The sequence below is a fragment of the Nerophis ophidion genome, linkage group LG04, assembly GCF_033978795.1.
Source record: "Nerophis ophidion isolate RoL-2023_Sa linkage group LG04, RoL_Noph_v1.0, whole genome shotgun sequence".
Lineage (NCBI taxonomy): Eukaryota > Metazoa > Chordata > Actinopteri > Syngnathiformes > Syngnathidae > Nerophis > Nerophis ophidion.
This window is the reverse complement of record NC_084614.1, coordinates 83,857,650-83,881,028: the sequence shown is the minus strand read 5'-3', so window position 1 is coordinate 83,881,028 and position 23,379 is coordinate 83,857,650. Positions and strand designations below refer to the sequence as shown.

Genomic DNA, 23,379 nt, shown 5'->3' with positions numbered 1-23,379 from the left:
TTAATATTTAGTATGATACATGTACAATATTTTTTACAATATTTGTACAAAACTTTTGCAGTATTTGCCACTATTTAACAATATTTTTACAATAGGTCTTTACACACTTTGGACACCTTTGTTGGAGAACATTCTAAGGTAACTATTCTTCCTCACCAGAGGCCCACTGACGCCCGGGAGGACCAGAACCTGGTGTCGGGATGGCGCGGCTTCCTGTCCGGCATGAGCCTGTCCCTCCCCGCCGCCGTCTGCCGCCTGGCTCCGCCCCCCCTGCGCCCGGCTGGGCGGCGCATGCTCCAGGCCAAGGCGCCCGACATCCCCGAACATGTGCTGAGGCTGGCGGCTGTGGGGCCCGACAAGCTGAGGGCGGAGTGGAGCCTGCCGGGCTGGGTGACCATGTTCCTGCCCGAGTTCCCACACAGGCCTGCACCTGGACAGGAACACTTTCAGGTAATGTGACCTTTGACCTCTCCCCTTGAGGTGTTATTATTGCTTCCCACCTTGTCAGGTGTTGGGCTACATCGCCAAAGGTTCTTTCGGCCCCATCCTGAAGGTGAAGGACAAGAGCAAGCAGAAGACGTACGCTGTCAAGGTACCTCGTGCAACACACTGGCAGCTTCAAGTGGAAGAAGAAGTCAAGCAATGTGACTCATGTCCGCAGGTGATTCCCAAATCTGAGATCCTCAGACTGGGCGTGTTGGAGCAGTCCAAGGAAGAGGTCATAGTTCAGGTGGGTGAGCCACACCTGCTGTCGTCTTACACACCTGCAAACATCCACAGACTGATTGTCTGCGCCATATATATATATATATATATATATATCAATCAATCAATCAATGTTTACTTATATAGCCCTAGTGTCTCAAAGGGCTGCACAAACCACCACGACATCCTCGGTAGGCCCACATAAGGGCAAGGAAAACTCACACCCAGTGGGACGTCGGTGACAATGATGACTATGAGAACCTTGGAGAGGAGGAAAGCAATGGATGTCGAGCGGGTCTAACATGATACTGTGAAAGTTCAATCCATAATGGATCCAACACAGTCGCGAGAGTCCAGTCCAAAGCGAATCCAACACAGCAGCGAGAGTCCCGTTCACAGCGGAGCCAGCAGGAAACCATCCCAAGCGGAGGCGGATCAGCAGCGCAGAGATGTCCATATATATATATATATATATATATATACATACATACATACACATATGAATACAACATATATACATATGAACTAGGGGTGTAACGGTACACAAAAATTTCGGTTCGGTACGTACCTCGGTTTAGAGGTCACGGTTCGGTTCATTTTCGGTACAGTAAGAAAACAACAAAATATACATTTTTGGGTTATTTATTTACCAAATTTGTAAACAATTGGGGACACTATAATAATTCTGACCACGTTAATCCACATTAAACTGCCTCAAGTTGTTGCTTTGATTAAATAAAATGACAAAACCTTTCTTCTACATATAAAAAGTTTAACATTAAACAGTTTCCATTGAAACTGTTTGATGTCAACTCATCATGCTTAGTTTATTACAGCATTTGGGAAGCCTGTAGTTGACTTTTATTATGTAAATGTTGTATTTTTATCAACATGTGATAGCAGGGACCCTGCTATTCAAAACTAGGCTGCTACATTACTAATGATTCATGTAACTATAGCTGAAAAATAGTACAATTGCAATAGGAGAGACTATTCATCCCTGAACACAATGGAGTTCAATAAAATAACAGACAGACAGGGCTTTGCTGCCCCTAAAACACACACACACGCACACACACACACACACACACAGAAAAATGAGCTAACGTTACGCTAAAAAGCTAATCAGCCTTCATCTCAAGCCTATACTGTGAGCGAGCTGAGCTGCAGTTTAAGTTTCTAGAAGGTCAACGGGCTCATAGTGATGTTTGTAATAGTTGTGACTGGGAAGTGTTTAGTATAATTTGGGTAGAGTCCGCTCCTCCCCTGCTAGACAAATATCTGCTCGACGCTAAAGCATCGACTACATCGTTCTGAAGTCTGAATACGCACTGCTGATTGGCTTTGGATGTAACCAATCAGATGGTTGTGTGGGCGGGACAATGAGGCAGAAAGCAGAGCAGCTTGTGAAGACTTCTGCTTCCGAACTTGTGTGCCGAACCGAAACCCCCGTACCGAAACGGTTTGATACAAATACACGTACCGTTACACCCTTAATATGAACACAACACATTAGAGTTATACGGTTTACCGGTATTAGTACAGTACTGTGATACCAATCAATCAATCAATCAATCAATGTTTACTTATATAGCCCTAAATCACTAGTGTCTCAAAGGGCTGCACAAACCACCACGACATCCTCGGTAGGCCCACTTAAGGGCAAGGAAAACTCACACCCAGTGGGACGTCGGTGACAATGATGACTATGAGAACCTTGGAGAGGAGGAAAGCAATGGATGTCGAGCGGGTCTAACATGATACTGTGAAAGTTCAATCCATAATGGATCCAACACAGTATCAATCAATCAATCAATCAATGTTTACTTATATAGCCCTAAATCACTAGTGTCTCAAAGGGCTGCACAAACCACCACGACATCCTCGGTAGGCCCACATAAGGGCAAGGAAAACTCACACCCAGTGGGACGTCGGTGACAATGATGACTATGAGAACCTTAGAGAGGAGGAAAGCAATGGATGTCGAGCGGGTCTAACATGATACTGTGAAAGTTCAATCCACAATGGATCCCACACAGTCGCGAGAGTCCAGTCCAAAGCGGATCCAACACAGCAGCGAGAGTCCCGTTCACAGCGGAGCCAGCAGGAAACCATCCCAAGCGTAGGCGGACCAGCAGCGCAGAGATGTCCCCAGCCGATACACAGGCGAGCAGTACATGGCCACCGGATCGGACCGGACCCCCTCCACAAGGGAGAGTGGGACATAGAAGAAAAAGAAAAGAAACGGCAGATCAACTGGTCTAAAAAGGGAGTCTATTTAAAGGCTAGAGTATACAAATGAGTTTTAAGGTGAGACTTAAATGCTTCTACTGAGGTGGCATCTCGAACTGTTACCGGGAGGGTATTCCAGAGTACTGGAGCCCGAACGGAAAATGCTCTATAGCCCGCAGACTTTTTTTGGGCTTTGGGAATCACTAATAAGCCGGAGTCCTTTGAACGCAGATTTCTTGCCGGGACATACGGTATAATACAATCGGCAAGATAAGATGGAGCTAGACCGTGTAGTATTTTATACGTAAGTAGTAAAACCTTAAAGTCACATCTTAAGTGCACAGGAAGCCAGTGCAGGTGAGCCAGTACAGGTATATATGTATGTATATATGTATATAAAGGTATATACAGTATAGGTATATATGTATGTATATATGTATATAAAGGTATATACAGTACAGGCGTAATGTGATCAAATTTTCTTGTTCTTGTCAAAAGTCTAGCAGCCGCATTTTGTACCAACTGTAATCTTTTAATGCTAGACATGGGGAGACCCGAAAATAATACGTTACAGTAATCGAGACGAGGCGTAACAAACGCATGGATAATGATCTCAGCGTCTTTAGTGGACAGAATGGAGCGAATTTTAGCGATGTTACGGAGATGAAAGAAGGCCGTTTTAGTAACGCTTTTAATGTGTGCCTCAAAGGAGAGAGTTGGGTCGAAGATAATACCCAGATTCTTTACCGTGTCGCCTTGTTTAATTGTTTGGTTGTCAAATGTTAGAGTTGTATTATTAAATAGAGTTCGGTGTCTAGCAGGACCGATAATCAGCATTTCCGTTTTTTTGGCGTTGAGTTGCAAAAAGTTAGCGGACATCCATTGTTTAATTTCATTAAGACACGCCTCCAGCTGACTACAATCCGGCGTGTTGGTCAGCTTTAGGGGCATGTAGAGTTGGGTGTCATCAGCATAACAGTGAAAGCTAATACCGTATTTGCGTATGATGTCACCTAGCGGCAGCATGTAGATGCTGAAGAGTGCAGGGCCAAGGACCGAACCCTGGGGAACTCCACACGTTACCTTAACATAGTCCGAGGTCACATTGTTATGGGAGACACACTGCATCCTATCAGTAAGATAAGAGTTAAACCAAGACAGGGCTAAGTCTGACATACCAATTCGTGTTTTGATACAGTAATGAGTAATTTTCGGTACTATACCGTCTCTGAAACGTACCGGTCCCGCACCCGCGTCGAAGTCACGCCGTGGAATTGGAGCATATTCGGCAGCACACAATCACGGAGTACTTACAAGCAGACAAAGTGTGTTGACAGAAAAGGGAGAACAAACGCATTTTGGCTTAAAAACTAACGATAAAGGTGACGTTATAACACTGAAACGCCCCCAGGAAGAGGTGCTTTAAGACATGGCTAGCTAACTAGTGGCTAATCCGGCCATCAGTGTGTGAATGGGTGAATGTGGAAGTAGTGTCAAAGCACTATACAAGTATAACCCATTTATAGCGTCCATCTGCAGTGTTTTAGCTACTTCTAAATCACTAACTCTCGCCTCCATGTCGACGAATATAGTATGTTTCTTACGAGTAGTGTTATCACTGGAGAACGAGGAATAGCTAAACGTGCTTCACTACACACCGTAGCTCACCGGAGTCACAATGTAAATAAACATCATGGGTTGATCTACACCAAACATCCACTGTAATGATATCAAGTACTGGCACGTATCTAGTTGATGCTACTATGATTACGTCAATATTTTGTGCCATCACATCTTCTTTCGTTTTTTTTACATGTATATTATGTTTATAATCTCAAGAAATATGTCCCTGGACACATGAGGACTTTGAATATGACCAATGTATGATCCTGTAACTACTTGGTATCGGATTGATACCCAAATGTGTGGTATCATCCAAAACTAATGTAAAGTATCCAAACAGAAGAATAAGTGATTAATACATTTGAACAGAAGTGTAGATAGAACATTTTAAATATATATATATATACATGTGTGTGTGTATGTATCAATCAATCAATCAATGTTTATTTATATAGCCCCAAATCACAAATGTCTCAAAGGACTGCACAAATCATTACGACTACAACATCCTCGGAAGAACCCACAAAAGGGCAAGGAAAACTCACACCCAGTGGGCAGGGAGAATTCACATCCAGTGGGACGCCAGTGACAATGCTGACTATGAGAAACCTTGGAGAGGACCTCAGATGTGGGCAACCCCCCCCCCCCTCTAGGGGACCGAAAGCAATGGATGTCGAGCGGGTCTAACATGATACTGTGAAAGTTCAATCCATAGTGGCTCCAAGACAGCAGTGAGAGTCCCGTCCACAGGAAACCATCTCAAGCGGATCAGCAGCGTAGAGATGTCCCCAACCGATACAGGCGAGCGGTCCATCCTGGGTCCCGACGAGCGGTCCATCCTGGGTCTCGACTCTGGACAGCCAGTACTTCATCCATGGTCATCGGACCGGACCCCCTCCACAAGGGAGGGGGGGACATAGGAGAAAGAAAAGAAGCGGCAGATCAACTGGTCTAAAAAGGAGGTCTATTTAAAGGCTAGAGTATACAGATGAGTTTTAAGCTGAGACTTAAATGCTTCTATGTATAAATGTATACATGTATGGCATCAAACTTAAAAATTTGGGATTTTGATACTCTGCGCCAACTTTATATGCATGTCAGCTGTTCCCTTGTGTTTGCATAATAACATGCAAACACACCATTTTTTATGTCTTGACTCTGACGCAGCACTGATAGCACGTCCGTCCAAATGTTGGTGGGAATTTTATAGTCCAACAAAATATTGCAGTGTTAAAGTCCGGTCCGATCCGGTGGCCATGTACTGCTCGCCTGTGTATCGGCTGGGGACATCTCTGCGCTGCTGATCAGCCTCCTCTTGGAATGGTTTCCTGCTGGCTCCGCTGTGAACGGGACTCTCGCTGCTGTGTTGAATCCATTATGGATTGATCTTTCACAGTATCATGTTCTCATAGTCATCATTGTCACCGACGTCCCACTGGGTGTGAGTTTTCCTTGCCCTTATGTGGGCCTACCGAGGATGTCGTAGTGGTTTGTGCAGCCCTTTGAGACACTAGTGATTTAGGGCTATATAAGTAAACATTGATTGATTGATTGATTGATTGAAATGTGTCAACATAAACAAGCATCAAATATTTATAGACACATATTAGTTACACTACAAGGCAGAAGCGTCTTGGGAAGTGTCCGGTAACAAGCGTGTCCGCATCATACAATTTACTGTGTTGTTGTGACCACTATATTTCGCCCAAAAATATAAAATAAAATTGAAAAAAAAAACTATTGAATTAACTGTTGATCAGGGGAAATAGTTCCACAGCCACAGATCCACTTTTAACCACTAATATCACAGTCAGAATGAAACCTTGTTCCCATTGGCACCATAAACTGTTAATAATGTTTAGACAAAAGTGTATATTATATATATTATTATATATATAGTATTTATATAGGTGTGTGTGTGTGTGTGTGTGTGTGTGTGTGTGTGTGTGTGTATATATATATATATATATATATATATATATAAATTGTATATGTGTGTGTACATATGTATATATGTAAGTGTGTGTGAATTTAAATGTATTTTATATAGACAATATATAGCAGCAACCACTGAATTTAATTATATTATATATATTATTGTATTGTTTCATTAACGTCCTCCCAGCGCGGTAGCAACACACAACAACAGCAGTCATGTTTTTGTCTGCCGTAAACAGCAATGTTGTGGCACTCTTAAACAGGACAATACCGCCATCTACTGTACATGCGTATGGTTGGAAAAATAGTGACAGAGAATAGAACAAGGATGGACAAGTCAACCCTTAACTCAACAATGAGTAGATGAGTGTTATGTGTGTGTACAAGTGTAAATAAATGAACACGGAAATTAAAGTATTTCTTATATATATATATGGGCTTCACGGTGGCAGAGGGGTTAGTGCGTCTACCTCACAATACGAAGTTCCTGCAGTCCTGGGTTCAAATCCAGGCTCGGGATCTTTCTGTGTGGAGTTTGCATGTTCTCCCCATGACTGCGTGGGTTCCCTCCGGCTTCCTCCCACTTCCAAAGACATGCACCTGGGGATAGGTTGATTGGCAACACTAAATTGGCCCTAGTGTGTGAATGTGAGTGTGAATGTTGTCTGTCTGTCTGTGTTGGCCCTGCGATGAGGTGGCGACTTGTCCAGGGTGTACCCCGCCTTCCGCCCGATTGTAGCTGGGATAGGCGCCAGCGCCCCCCGCGACCCCAAAAGGGAATAAGCGGTAGAAAATGGATGGATGGATGGATATTATTGTATTATATATTGTATATGTATAGGGGTGGGACCTAATAAGTTGACTTCTTCCCACTCCCTTTTGAGCCAATCTTGACATCTACAAAAGATTAGTCATACATACACATACATACATACACATATGAATACAACATATATACATATGAACTAGGGGTGTAACGGTACACAAAAATTTTGGTTCGGTACGTACCTCGGTTTAGAGGTCACGGTTCGGTTCATTTTCGGTACAGTAAGAAAACAACAAAATATAAATTTTTGGGTTATTTATTTAGCAAATTTGTAAACAATGGCTTTATCCTTTTAACATTGGAGACACTATAATAATTCTGCCCACGTTAATCCACATTAAACTGCCTCAAGTTGTTGCTTTGATTAAATAAAGTGACAAAACCTTTCTTCTACATATAAAAAGTGCAACATTAAACAGTTTCCATTGAAACTGTTTGATGTCAACTCATCATGCTTAGTTTATTACAGCATTTGGGAAGCCTGTAGTTGACTTGTATTATGTAAATGTTGTATTTTTATCAACATGTGATAGCAGGGACCCTGCTATTCAAAACTAGGCTGCTACATTACTAATGATTCATGTAACTATAGCTGAAAAATAGTACAATTGCAATAGGAGAGACTATTCATCCTTAAACACAATGGAGTTCAATGAAATAACAGACAGACAGGGCTTTGCTGCCCCTAAAACACACACACTCACACACTCACACACACACACAGAAAAATGAGCTAACGTTACGCTAAAAAGCTAATTAGCCTTCATCTCAAGCCTATACTGTGAGCAAGCTGAGCTGCAGTTTAAGTTTCAATGTAGGTGTAAAAATAATCTATCTATATATTTCTTTTGTATTTTATTTCATTCTCTTGTTTTGTTTGCATGGCTCAAAATAAACCATTCATTCATTCATTCATTAACAAAAAAGTTCATCAAAAAAGTGCGAAAGTTAAGTTAAAACAAATATATATATATACATAGCATAGCTCGGTTGGTAGAGTGGCCGTGCCAGCAACTTGAGGGTTGCAGGTTCGATTCCCGCTTCCGCCACCCTAGTCACTGCCGTTGTGTCCTTGGGCAAGACACTTTACCCACCTGCTCCCAGTGCCACCCACACTGCTTTAAATGTAACTTAGATATTGGGTTTCACTATGTAAAAGCGCTTTGAGTCACTAGAGAAAAGCGCTATATAAATATAATTCACATTTAACTGACCATTGGCACTTTTTTACTTTGGCCCTTAGAGACAAAGTCTAGAAAACTCTCATAAATAAATACAAATATTTCAAAGGCCTGTAAACAGTTTTTTATGCTTGACCTATGAAGATATTGTATTGATAATAAATAATGACCACTTCTTGACCACAGCAACAAAATGAAAGAGGGTTTATGTACGTCTGATGCAGCTACTAGACTTAATTCAAAAAAAGACATGGAGACGTCGCCCACAGCCGCGGCCTTACCTTGCGCCAATTAGGAGGCCGTTGAGCGTGTTCGTTGGCGCACTTTCAGACGCACATGTCCTCTAGAGTGGACACACCTGGCCCTGACCTTTGAACCTGTGCCCGCAGCGTCAGGTTCATCACCCGTTTGTCCACGACCTGCAGGACTGTTGGCAGACACAGCGCCACCTCTACATTAGTGAGTCCCACAGTCACCCCCCATGGTGTCGCTTTAATACCCCCCCACCCATGTTCCCCCCGACTCACCGAGTTCGACCTTGTTTGTTTCCCACACACTGGCCCTGTGGACTTCCTGTGTCACGTAGCGAGAGCACTCCCCCCGCCCCCCTCGAATAAGGCAGTCACATGACACGGACGGCGCCCACAAGACGGAGTCCTGCGCGCGTTGATCTTGATCATCTCTCTCCTCTCCCCCGCAGTGTGTGACTATTGCGGCACGGGCGACCTCTACACCTACTGGCAGATGATCGGACACTTCGCCGAGGACACGGTGCGAGTGTTTGCGGCCGAGCTGGGCTGCGCGCTAGGTACAGGAGCGCACGCCCGCCCTCGCCGTCGCACACGCCTCGTCTCATCCAGACTTCTTTTTGTCTTGCAGGATTCCTGCACGACTTTGGAATCATCCACAGAGACGTGAAGGTAGGGGAAATGTTTCTGTGGCGGACGCCAACAAGCTAATGGCGTCTTTCGGCTTGTTATTTCGCCGCATTCGTAACACATCGGAAGCGCGACTTACGAACCCCTCGGTTTGCGAACTCTTATGTCCGCGTGCCGTCATTTTGCCTCTCTTGTGCCGGCTCGTATTGAAAAGATTGAGCAGGTTTTTAATTGTGATGAGTGTGCACCTTTCTGGAAAATATGTGGTGAAGGCTGTCAAGGGGGGACTGAGGACCAAACTTGAAAGCAACCCTAAATGTTAAAAATGTTATATATATATATATATATATATATATATATATATGTATATATACGCTGAGAAATGAAACCATGCGGGGGCCATTTTACTATTTTCCATTTTCAAAAACAATGCGCATATATATATATATATATATATATATATATAAGTAGATGAGTGTTATGTGTGCGTATAAGTGTAAATAAATGAACACTGAAATTAAAGTATTTCTTATATATATATATATATATATATATATATATATATATATATATATATATGTGTGTATAGCTAGAATTCACTGAAAGTCAAGTATTTCTTATATATACATATATATGTGTGTGTGTGTGTGTGTGTGTGTGTGTGTGTGTGTGTGTGTGTATATATATGTATATATATGAAATACTTGACTTGGTGAATTCTAGCTGTAAATATACTCCATCCATCCATTTTCTACATATATATATATATATATATATATATATATATATGCGCATTGTTTTTGAAAATGGAAAATAGTAAGATGGCCCCCGCATGGTTTCATTTCTCAGCGTGAGGCCCTCAGTAGACCAAGTTTGGACTCCCCTGCTCTAAAAAAAATACTTTGTCCTCCTTAATGTTTTTATTTGTCAAGACTAACAAACCCTAAAAGTCTCAAAATTGTTTGTCATCCTCCAGATGGAGAACATCCTGCTGACAGATGAAGGTGAGTCACCATGTTCTGCCAGTAGAGGGCGGCATTGTGCTGCTTTGTTTGATTTATTACCAATACGTACTTGAAGCTATGGAAAGGGAATGTAGTCATCTTGTGTGAGAACAGTAGAAGAATCATAAGAATAGAATAATGGTGTGTTGCAGGTCACCTCCGCTTAGCTGACTTTGGTTTGTCTCGTCGTCTGGAGCGAGGAGGACGTGCGTTTACCATCTGTGGCACCATCCAGTATATGGGTGAGGAGGAATGTTCCGGAACATCCGCAAAAATCTTCTTCTTGCCCCATGAGCTGAATTATGGATGTTTTATGTGACGCAAATGTAAGACGAGTGCATGCTCTGCAGCCCCCGAGGTGCTGAGCGGCGGTCCTTACAACCACGCGGCCGATTGGTGGTCTCTTGGAATCCTCCTCTTCTCATTGGCTGTTGGCAAGGTGACGTCTTGTCGCGTGACACTGAGAAACTAAGAAGGATGCAATGCTGTGTCACAGGATCCCATAGGACAGGGGTGTCAAAAGTGCAACTTTGGAAGAAATTGCCTTCGAACGCTAAACTGCGCAACCCGAACATATATGCTAGCGTTAGCATGCTAACAGTTAGAATGCGTCATGTACCAAGTCGTATGACTATGCGGCGTACACTTGTAAAATTTGCACGAAAAAAATTTGCATGCTAATGTTAGCATGCTAACAGAATGCATCAAGTACAAAGTTGTCTGACTATGTAAAATTGACTTTAAAAAAAAAAAAGTTAGCATGCTAATTTTAGTAATGCTGTCTGTAAAAGAAAAAGAAAGTAATACTTGCTGAGGCTGAGCCAATCAGTGGCCACGATACTGAACAACGTAGTCTGGTTGTTTTGGTGTAGTTTATTGGCCATTTAGCCATTTTTATGCTTGAAAATGAGTAATTAAGGGCAAAATGAGGTGGAATATGCTTCTACCCATAACAAAAAGCTAAAATATGGAGGTAATTACGTTAGGTCAGGAAAAAACACGGAGGCTATTTCATCCCTACAAGCCTGTTTGGCAGGTTTCCCTGCTCTTCAGTGATTGTTGTGTTTAGAGAAGTTAGCGTTTATTGACTGACCTATATTCATACTTGCCAACCCTCCCGGATTTTCCGGTAGACTCCCGAAATTCAGAGCCTCTCCCGAAAATCGGACACATTTTCTCCCGGAAATCTCCCGAAAATCAGGCGCCGCTAGAGGCCACGCCCCCTCCAGCTCCATGCGGACCTGAGTGAGGACAGCCTGTGTTCACGTCCGCATTCCCACTATACAAACAGCGTGTCTGCCCAATGACGTTATAACTGTAAAATGATCGAGGGCGAGTTCTTGGTTTCTTATGTGGGTTTATTGTTAGGCAGTTTCATTAACGTCCTCCCAGCGCGGTAGCAACACACAACAACAGCAGTCACGTTTTTGTCTGCCGTAAACAGCAATGTTGTGGCACTCTTAAACAGGACAATACCGCCATCTACTGTACATGCAAATGGTTGGAAAAATAGTGACAGAGAAAAGAACAAGGATGGACAATTCAACCCTTAACTCAACATAAGTAGATGAGTGTTATGTGTGTGTATAAGTGTAAATAAATGAACACGGAAATTAAAGTATTTCTTATATATATATATGGGCTTCACGGTGCAAGAGGGGTTAGTGCGTCTGCCTCACAATACGAAGGTCCTGCAGTCCTGGGTTCAAATCCAGGCTCGGGATCTTTCTGTGTGGAGTTTGCATGTTCTCCCCGTGAATGCGTGGGTTCCCTCCGGGTACTCCGGCTTCCTCCCACCTCCAAAGACATGCACCTGGGGATAGGTTGATTGACAACACTAAAATTGGCCCTAGTGTGTGAATGTGAGTGTGAATATTGTCTGTCTATCTGTGTTGGCCCTGCAATGAGGTGGCGACTTGTCCAGGGTGTACCCCGCCTTCCGCCCGATTGTAGCTGAGATAAGCGCCAGCGACCCCAAAAGGGAATAAGCGGTAGAAAATGGATGGATATATGTATATATATATATGTGTTTATAGCTAGAATTCACTGAAAGTCAAGTATTTCTTATATATACATTGTCCAGGGTGTACCCCGCCTTCCGCCCGATTATAGCTGAGATAGGCGCCAGCGTACCCCGCCTTCCGCCCGATTATAGCTGAGATAGGCGCCAGCGCCCCCTGCGACCCCGAAAGGGAATAAGCGGTAGAAAATGGATGGATGGATGGTGTGTGTATATATATGTGTGCGTGCGTGTGTGTGTGTGTGTATATATATATCTTGGAAATACTTGACTTGGTGAATTCTAGCTGTAAATATACTCCATCCATTTTCTACCGCTTATTCCCTTTTGGGGCCGTGGGGGGCGCTGGCACCTATCTCAGCTACAATCGGGCGGAAGGCGGCGTACCCCCTGGACAAGTCGCCACCTCATGGCAGGGCCAACACAGATACACAGACAACATTCACATTCTAAATATACTCCTTCCCTCTTAACCACGCCCCACCCCCCCGAAATGGGAGGTCTGAAGGTTGGCAAGTAAGTCTATATTGTGTTGTATTGCTGTAAAAACTTTGGACGCCCCTGTGGTAGCATCATGCAAACACTGCCCCCGGTGGCTAGCACAGGTACTGGTGATGAGTCTGTTTGCTCCTCAGTTCCCCGTGGCAGCAGAAGCAGACCACTGCGGCATGCTGAGGAGGGTCCGGTCCTTCCCCTACGAGATGCCCCTCGGCCTCAGCCCCCCCCTGGCCATGCTGGTCACCGAGGTAACCGCACAAAGACGTGGCCCGCAGCGCCGCACCGCGTTAACGCGCCTCTGATCCCAGCTGCTGTGCAAGACGCCCGCCCGCCGGCTCCGCACCCTGGACCGCTTCCGACGCCAGACCTTCTTCCGCGGGCTGACTTTCGACCAGGGCCTGCTGCAGCGCCACCCTGTGGAGGTAACCCCACCTGTTTGGCTCACGACTTTCCCGCTACAAAGTCTGCCCCCCCGTCCTCGCAGGTGATTCTGGAGCTGAGGGAGCGACCGGGACCGTGCGGCCAAAGCTCGCCGAGGCCTGACGTTGTCGCTGCAGCCGCTCAAGGGCTTCGACTACGACTCGCTGCTCGGACCGCCCGACGCGCATCCGGACCGCCACGCGCAAAGTCAGGCAAAGTTTCTGTGGCGCGCGCAGGAAGAAGGTCCGCACAGGGAGGTGTTTGTGTGAGGTCGGTACGCCACCAACTCTTTAAACGTGCTTCATACCGCCGCTTGTGAGGTGGGCGGAGCTACACCTGTCGGGAAGAAAGATGTCCGCCATTGTTGTCCTACGTCTACTCTGTGGCCTTCCTCTTCTTTGTGGCGCTGCCGGGTCTCTAACCTTACACCAGACTTCCTGGTTGCGTCACATGTTCTCTTACGTCACAACACTAGGTGGCTACAAGCATAGACATGCCTACTGGCGCTAACGAGACGCGGGGCCGCCATCTTGGAGTGGTGATCCGCTCCACTCAGTGCAATTCATTTGGCAGGAGGAATGAATTGTCAGCGCATTTCATTCATCTTACCTCACTGAATGCCACCGATTTTAATATGCTTTTTTATTATACGTGTGTAGCTATGATAAAGGACACGTTTTCTTATTCATAGTTTGCTTAACAGGAATAGAATATTCTTATATGCTATAAGTCAGTGGTTCTCAACCTTTTTTCAGTGACATTTTTTCAATTCAAGTACCCCCTAATCAGAGCAAAGCATTTTTGGTTGAAAAAAAAAGATAAAGAAGTAAAAAAAAATGTAAAAAATATACAACATAAAGTTGCAAGAAATACATCAATAATGAATAAAGCCAAATATTTTCTAGACCAAAAATCACTTTATATTCTCTACTGCTCACTAGTGTTACCATATCTGAGTTACTGTGTAGAAATATGGGGAAATAATGACAAAAGTACACTTCATTCACTAACAGTGTTACAAAAAAGATCAGTTAGAATAATACATCATGTTGGATATAGAGAACATACAAACCCTTTATTTATTGAATCAAAGATACTGAAATTCCACGACATAGTGGAATTGCAAACAGCTAAGATTATACACAAAGCAAACTATAACCTGCTTCCCAAGAATATACAACAATTCTTCTCAACAAAAGAAGAGAAATATAATCTTAGAGAAAAATGTAATTTAAAACATTTGTATGCACGTACAACACTTAAAACCTTCAGTATATCAGTATGTGGAATTAAATCATGGAATGGATTAAGCAAAGACATCAAACAATGTACTAATATGATCCATTTCAAGAAACTCTTCAAACTGGAAGTGTTAACAAAGTACAAAAATGAAGAATCATGATAAACATTCAGATTTTACTCACACATTCATTTTCAAAATAATCTGACTTATCTCATCGTATGGATTAAAATTTAAGCAATTATTTATTTATTTATATTGTGATTACTTATTACTTATGGAGTATACATTGTGAATACATTGAGAACAGGAAGTGATCAAAAGTTTTAGCAACTGTTATGTAAAGAAAAGGGGTTAGGATTAAATAAGCTCTGCTTCTTCCTCCTCCTTTTCGAACATGTTGGAAAGAGAAACTGGAAATTGTGATGCATCATGTTGTATGCTTGCATGTTCCAAATAAACTCAAACTCAAACTCAAAAAAATACAGCACTATGTCATCAGTTTCTGATTTATTACATTGTATAACAGTGCAAAATAGTGCTAATTTGTAGTGGTCTTTCTTGAATTATTTGGAAAAAAAGCTATACAAATAACTAAAAACTTGTTGAAAAATAAACAAGTGATTCCTTTTATAAATAAAGATTTCTACACATAGAAGTAATCATCAACTTAAAGTGCCCTCTTTGGGGATTGTAATAGAGAACCATCTGGATTCATGAACTTAACATTTCTTCACTAAAAAAGACATCTTTAACATCAATATTTATGGAACATGTTCACAAAAAAATCTAGCATTGTTGCATTTCTTTTCACAGTTTATGAACTTACATTCATATTTTGTTGAAGTATTATTCAATAAATATATTTATAAAATATTTTTGAATTTTTAGAATCCATCCATCCATCCATCCATCATCTTCCGCTTATCCGAGGTCGGGTCGCGGGGGCAGCAGCCTAAGCAGGGAAGCCCAGACTTCCCTATCTCCAGCCACTTCGTCTAGCTCTTCCTGGGGGATCCCGAGGCGTTCCCAGGCCAGCCGGGAGACATAGTCTTCCCAACGTGTCCTGGGTCTTCCCCGTGGCCTCCTACCAGCTGGACGTGCCCTAAACACCTCCCTAGGGAGGCGTTCGGGTGGCATCCTGACCAGATGCCCAAACCACTTCATCTGGCTCCTCTCCATGTGGAGGAGCAGCGGCTTTACTTTGAGTTCCTCCCGGATGGCAGAGCTTCTCACCCTATCTCTAAGGGAGAGACCTGGAAACCCATTTGGGCCGCTTGTACCCGTGATCTTATCCTTTCGGTCATGACCCAAAGCTCATGACCATAGGTGAGGATGGGAACGTAGATCGACCGGTAAATTGAGAGCTTTGCCTTCCGGCTCAGCTCCTTCTTCACCACAACGGATTGATACAACGTCCGCATTACTGAAGACGCCGCACCGATCCGCCTGTCGATCTCACCATCCACTCTTCCCCCACTCGTGAACAAGACTCCTAGGTACTTGAACTCCTCCACTTGGGGCAGGGTCTCCTCCCCAACCCGGAGATGGCACTCCACCCTTTTTAGAATATTTTAAAAAAATCTCACGTACCCCTTGGCATACCTTCAATTACCCCCAGGGGTACACGTACCCCAATTTGAGAACCACTGCTATAAGTGACTAGAAGTCCGAGATCTAATATGAGAATATAACCTCAGATAAGGGGAAAAAAAACGGTCAGCTATTTTTAAGTTGAAGAAACAATATCCATCCATTTTATACCGCTTGTCCCTTTTATATGATTTGGTTATATATACATGCATATATCCTACATACACAATGTATGATTATGTTATGCATCTTAGGGACGTATAGATTGTATCTCTGTTGCTGCAGCAGCAGAGAGTTTATTCTGGGCAGTATAGCTCGGTTGGTAGAGTGGCCGTGCCAGCAACTTGAGGGTTGCAGGTTCGATTCCCGCTTCCGCCATCCTAGTCACTGCCGTTGTGTCCTTGGGCAAGACACTTTACCCACCTGCTCCCAGTGCCACCCACACTGGTTTAAATGTAACTTAGATATTGGGTTTCACTATGTAAAGTGCTTTGAGTCACTAGAGCAGGGGTGGCCAACTAGTCAGAGACTAAGAGCCACTTTTTTTTCGGTGTTACTGCAAAGAGCCACATCATACACATGGGTACACATGAACATCATATTTTAATCATGTATGCACGCATACACAGACCTGTGCTCAGCCAGATCTAATGAAAATAACCACACCAACATGATAATATCAGTAATTTTCAACAGTTAACATTGTGTGTCTCACACACACACATACTCTCAGTTCAAGCAAGTCCACAAACAACAATAGAATAATTTTCAATAACATCTTTCTCTTACTATGCTGCTTAGTGAGACTTCTGGCATTCCTTATCTTGAACAATCCTCTTCAAATCTGGCTTGTATTTTGTTGTTGCCACTCTAAGCAATTCTTTCAAATGAGTGTCAGTCAGAACAGATCGATGCTTTGATTTCAGATGTTTCAGGGTAGAAAACACAGACTCGCAGACGTACGTTGACCCAAACATGGACAGTATCTTAAGCGCAGCTCCTTTGATATTGGGGTATTTTTCAATTAGCACACTTTTCTAAAACGGCCTTCTTTCATCTCCGTAATATCGCTAAAATTCGCTCCATTTTGTCCACTAAAGACGCCGAGATCATTATCCATGCGTTTGTTACGTCTCGTCTCGATTACTGTAACGTATTATTTTCGGGTCTCCCCATGTCTAGCATTAAAAGATTACAGTTGGTACAAAATGCGGCTGCTAGACTTTTGACAAGAACAAGAAAGTTTGATCACATTACGCCTGTACTGTATATACCTTTATATACATATATACATACATATATACCTATACTGTATATACCTTTATATACATATATACATACATATATACCTATACTGTATATACCTTTATATACATATATACATACATATATACCTATACTGTATATACCTTTATATACATATATACATACATATATACCTATACTGTATATACCTTTATATACATATATACATACATATATACCTATACTGTATATACCTTTATATACATATATACATACATATATACCTATACTGTATACACCTTTATATACATATATACATACATATATACCTATACTGTATACACCTTTATATACATATATACATACATATATACCTATACTGGCTCACCTGCACTGGCTTCCTGTGCACTTAAGATGTGACTTTAAGGTTTTACTACTTACGTATAAAATACTACACGGTCTAGCTCCATCCTATCTTGCCGATTGTATTGTACCGTATGTCCCGGCAAGAAATCTGCGTTCAAAAGACTCCGGCTTATTAGTGATTCCTAGAGCTCAAAAAAAGTCTGCGGGCTATAGAGCGTTTTCCGTTCGGGCTCCAGTACTCTGGAATGCCCTCCCGGTAACAGTTCGAGATGCTACCTCAGTAGAAGCATTTAAGTCTCATCTTAAAACTCATCTGTATACTCTGGCCTTTAAATAGACCTCCTTTTTAGACCAGTTGATCTGCCGCTTCTTTTCTTTCTCCTATGTCCCCCCCTCCCTTGTGGAGGGGGTCCGGTCCGATGACCATGGATGAAGTACTGACTGTCCAGAGTCGAGACCCAGGATGGACCGCTCGTCGGGACCCAGGATGGACCGCTCGCCTGTATCGGTTGGGGACATCTCTACGCTGCTGATCCGCTTGAGATGGTTTCCTGTGGACGGGACTCTCACTGCTGTCTTGGAGCCACTATGGATTGAACTTTCACAGTATCATGTTAGACCCGCTCAACATCCATTGCTTTCGGTCCCCTAGAGGGGGGGGGTTGCCCACATCTGAGGTCCTCTCCAAGGTTTCTCATAGTCAGCATTGTCGCTGGCGTCCCACTGAATGTGAATTCTCCCTGCCCACTGGGTGTGAGTTTTCCTTGCCCTTTTGTGGGTTCTTCCGAGGATGTTGTAGTCGTAATGATTTGTGCAGTCCTTTGAGACATTTGTGATTTGGGGCTATATAAATAAACATTGATTGATTGATTGATTTTCCAGAACTCAACGGTCCCTTCCCTTAAAACAGCTTTCAATTGATCTTCCTCACAAAGGTCGATCATCTCCAACTCAGCCGCAGCCTCATCTGTGACGAGCGGGGCTCTCAAACAGTCTGTCTCCGCATTAAATGGGTCGACGAGGAACGTAATCTGTGGTCTTTTCAGTTGTAGATCACAGAACCCGGTCACAAAGATTTCGTGCAGGTTTGCAACCAGTGTTGCATATCTGTCTCTTTTCTTTTTCAGGGCGGCGCTGGTGACTTGCCCACTGGCTTTTAGCAGAGTATGAAAATGTGTTAAATCTCCCTTTTGAATATGCGCCTCGAACAGCTTTAGTTTTTTGACAAACGCAAACACACTTTGCACCATGTCAGGCAGCATTTTTAACTTACCCTGCAGGGTCAGGTTCAGTCTGTCCAAGTGACACAGCATGTCGACTGAAAATGCCACATCCATAATCCACTCGAGGTCTCTGGCAAAAACGTCCTGTGTTCTTCACATTTTCGTTTGACTATGCTTTTTTTCCCTGCCATTTCAAGAGGTAACTTGACGGAAATTGTTTACAACACAAATGATGTCACACCAAAGATTCTCTCGGCGCTCGTTTGACGTCACTCAAACAGGCTTACATGGTCAGTGTGCCATCTAGCTGTAGGAGGAGTTAATGACAGCGCCAGCCAAGCATTTTTGACGCATGTCATGTGACAGCTCATGAAGAGCCGCATGGAACTAGTTAAAGAGCCGCGGGTTGGCCAGGCCTGCACTAGAGAAAAGCGCTATATAAATATAATTCACATTCTGTCTTGACACTTTGTATTGATATTTAGTATTACATTCTTCCCTTAAATCAGTGGTCCCCAACCACCGGGCTCCACTGGTACCAGGCCGCAGAAGAATTTTTTATTATTATTTTTTGATTTTTTATTAAATCAACATAAAACACAAGATACACTTACAATTAGTGCAGCAACTGGGACAAATGATCAAGCATTGATTGGTTCGCAGCTACAAAAAATTTGGGGACCACTGCCTTAAATGATCATGTTTACAGTGATTGTTTTATATGTATTTTTTATGTTTGACGCTTTGGATAAAAGCGTCTGCCAAATACTTCAACATAAACATACATAAACACCTGAAAGTCTTTATATCCGCTAAAACCACCAATCTGTTTCACTGGATTCAGAATAAAACCAAATTCTGTCCTACCCAACGATGTTAGTATTTGAATATTGTTACTTGAAGACTTATTCCTGGTTACAATTATACTGTTAAGAAAGTAACTTTGCTTAAAAAAAATACAACCAATAGTAGGTTAATGTTAAATCTTACTCAGGAAAAGTAATCCCCTGATTCCTATTTTCAACAGTCCTCTCATCATACTTGCTTACCCTCACGATTTTCCCAGGAGACTCCCCAATTTCAGTGCCCCCTCCCCAAAATCTCCCCGGGCAACCATTCTCCCAAATGTTTCCTGGACAACTATATTGGGGGCGTGCCTCAGAGGCACTGTCTTTAGCATCCTCTACATCAATCAATCAATCAATCAATGTTTATTTATATAGCCCCAAATCACAAATGTCTCAAAGGACTGCACAAATCATTACGACTACAACATCCTGGGAAGAACCCACAAAAGGGCAAGGAAAACTCACACCCAGTGGGCAGGGAGAATTCACATCCAGTGGGACGCCAGTGACAATGCTGACTATGAGAAACCTTGGAGAGGACCTCAGATGTGGGCAACCCCCCCCCTCTAGGGGACCGAAAGCAATGGATGTCGAGCGGGTCTAACATGATACTGTGAAAGTTCAATCCATAGTGGCTCCAAGACAGCAGCGAGAGTCCCGTCCACAGGAAACCATCTCAAGCGGATCAGCAGCGTAGAGATGTCCCCAACCGATACAGGCGAGCGGTCCATCCTGGGTCCCGACTCTGGACAGTCAGTACTTCATCCATGGTCATCGGACCGGACCCCCTCCACAAGGGAGGGGGGGACATAGGAGAAAGAAAAGAAGCGGCAGATCAACTGGTCTAAAAAGGTCTATTTAAAGGCTAGAGTATACAGATGAGTTTTAAGATGAGACTTAAATGCTTCTACTGAGGTAGCATCTCGAACTGTTACCGGGAGGGCATTCCAGAGTACTGGAGCCCGAACGGAAAACGCTCTATAGCCCGCAGACTTTTTTTGAGCTCTAGGAATCACTAATAAGCCGGAGTCTTTTGAACGCAGATTTCTTGCCGGGACATATGGTACAATACATCAGGGGTCGGGAACCTTTTTGGCTGAGAGAGCCATGAAATCCAAATATTTCAAAAATGTATTTCCGTGAGAGCCATATCATATTTTTTAACACTGAATACAACTAAATGTGTGCATTTTTAAGTAAGACTAACATATTTAGAGTATAATAAGTGTCTTATTCTTTTTAATAACATTGTTATTCTGAAGCTAACCAATAATAAATCAAATGTTATGTCTGTTGATCATGTTTTTGTTTGTCCTTTGGACTCTTTAAGTTCCTGTTTTTTTTCCACTCCCTTGTCTGGTTTCCTTGGTTACTCATTTTGTCCACCTGTCTCTGGTGGACAAAATGCCCGCTCACCTGCTTCCCGAGCACTAATCAGAGGCAGTATTTAAGCTTGTCTTTGCCAGTCAGTCGCCCTGTGCTGACTTGTTTCATGCCTTGCCATAGTTTCGTGCCAAATAAGTTTTGATTTATGTTCATATTCTGTTTATGCGTTAACTTTGTTCCTTAGCCCAAGTTATGCCTCCGCTGTGAGCGATTTTTGTTTGTATCTTTCTTTTAGCTTAAATTAAATCATGTTTTTACCTAAATGCTATGTCCCGAGTAGTCCGTCTGCCTTCCTGGGAGAACGACCCTGCAGCAAGCTGCGAACCCCCCATCGTGACATAAAATACTTCTTACCATTAATGCGACTTCTTGAACAGGTGCGGTAGGAAACGGATGGATGGATTTAAATACATGAGAATGTTTTATATTTTGCACGTTTTTAGCACTGTGATTACCGGCAAAATTATTCGTAATTATCGCGTTAAGCAATGTTAGCTAAGATTTATCTGAGAGCCAGAAGCAGTCATCAAAAGAGCCACAGGTTCCCTACCCCTGCTCTACAACATATCACGTCCACTGTTCCTCCGTACAAACAGCTTGCCGGCTCGGTCACATAATATCTACGGCTTTTACACCCACATACGTGAATGTAGGGCATACTTGGTCAACACACATACAGGTGACACTTAGGGTGGCCGTATAAACAACTTTAACACTGCTACAAATATGCGCCACGCTGTGAACCAACACCAAACAAAAATGACAAACACATTTCGGGAGAACATCCGCACCGTAACACGACAGAACAAATATCCAGAACCACTTGCAGCACTAACTCTTCCGGGACGCTACGGTCTCAAGGTTAGCAAGTATGCCGTTCATTTGAGCAGGAAAACGCTGTACACCATCTTTGTTTTCTACCTGTCAAGTGTCAGTTTTAGGCTGCTCACCGGCTCATCACCACTTCAAGATGGCGGCCCGATTTTTCGCGTCGTAGCAGCAAACGCTGCGTCTACTTCTAACATGTCTATGGCTACAAGTGTGACGTAACCACCTAGCATTGTGACGTGGAAGAAAGTCATGCTAGGAAGTAGCCACTTTGCGTTGTGATGTAAGAGAACAATGTTAGCATGAACTAGCTTTGTGACGGCAAAGAACAACAATATTAGCCATGCTAGTGTTAGCAAGAACAATACGCTAGGTGGTTAGGTCAAACACGTAGACACCTAGCGTTGTGACGTAAAAGAAACTCATGTTTACAAGTAGCCACTTCTAGTTGTGATGAAGAAGAGAAGAATGTTAGCCATGCTAGTGTTAGAATGAACTCGCATTGTGACGTCAGAAAACATTGTTAGCCATGCTAACACCAGCATGGCTAACTATGTTTTCTGACGTCACAACGCTAGGTGGCTAGGTGTTTGACGTAGCCACCTAGCGTTGTGATGTAAAAGAAAGTCATGCTAACAAGTAGCCACCTAGCGTTGTGACGTCAGAACAACGGTAGTCGTGCTGGTGTTAGCATGACCTAACAATATTAGCCATGCTTACACAAGCAACGTTCTCTTACGTCATAATGCTAGGTTGCAACTTGTTAACATGACTGTTTTTCACGTCACGATGCTAGGTGGCTACGTCACACATGTAGCCACCGTGCTGCCCTAATTTTCTTGTAGTCTGGCAGATTTCCTGGTAGCCTGGCTAATTTACTCATAACCGTGATTACCATCCTGGTCATCTAGCTAACTTCCTGGTAGCCTGGCTTACTTCCTGTCAAATGTCCTGGTAGCTTTGCTAACATCCTAATAGCCTGGCTTACTTCCCAGCAAATTTCCTGGTAGCATGGCTAAATTCCTAATAGTCGTGGCTAACATCCTGGAAGCCAGGCTAACTTCCTAGTAGCCGTGGTTACCTACCTGGTAGCCTGGCTAACTACCAGGCAGCCAAGCAAACATCCTGGTATCCTGGCTAATTTCCTAATAGCCGTTATTAACATCCTGGTAGTCTAGCAAACTTCCTGGTAACCTGGCTTACTTCCTGGCACATTTCCTGGTAGCCTGTCTTACTTCCTAGCAAATTTTCTGGTAGCATTGCTGAACTCCTAATAGTCGCTGCTAACGACCTGGTAGTCTGGCTGATTTCCTGGAAGACTGACT

The 23,379-nt window shown here is 43.2% G+C and overlaps 1 protein-coding gene and 1 long non-coding RNA gene across 2 annotated transcripts in view; one reads left to right on the top strand and one right to left on the bottom strand.

The window, feature by feature from the left end:
- The window catches only part of rskrb (ribosomal protein S6 kinase related b), a 29,343-nt gene extending 11,826 nt beyond the window's left edge, over positions 1–17,517 (top strand). The window contains 13 exon segments of the mRNA XM_061899398.1: positions 160–450; positions 509–592; positions 662–730; positions 8,895–8,964; positions 9,206–9,313; positions 9,385–9,425; positions 10,360–10,387; positions 10,540–10,629; positions 10,738–10,826; positions 13,043–13,153; positions 13,214–13,327; positions 13,390–13,416; positions 13,418–17,517. Coding sequence (XP_061755382.1) covers positions 160–450; positions 509–592; positions 662–730; positions 8,895–8,964; positions 9,206–9,313; positions 9,385–9,425; positions 10,360–10,387; positions 10,540–10,629; positions 10,738–10,826; positions 13,043–13,153; positions 13,214–13,327; positions 13,390–13,416; positions 13,418–13,594 — 1,299 coding nt within the window. The 3' untranslated portion in view covers positions 13,595–17,517.
- On the bottom strand, positions 1–22,637 carry LOC133552082 (uncharacterized). The gene is made up of 3 exons (XR_009806615.1): positions 19,043–22,637; positions 501–764; positions 1–430 (listed from the first exon to the last, which is right to left on the bottom strand). It is a non-coding gene; the product is annotated as an uncharacterized LOC133552082 (long non-coding RNA).
- Positions 22,638–23,379: the final 742 nt, after the last annotated feature.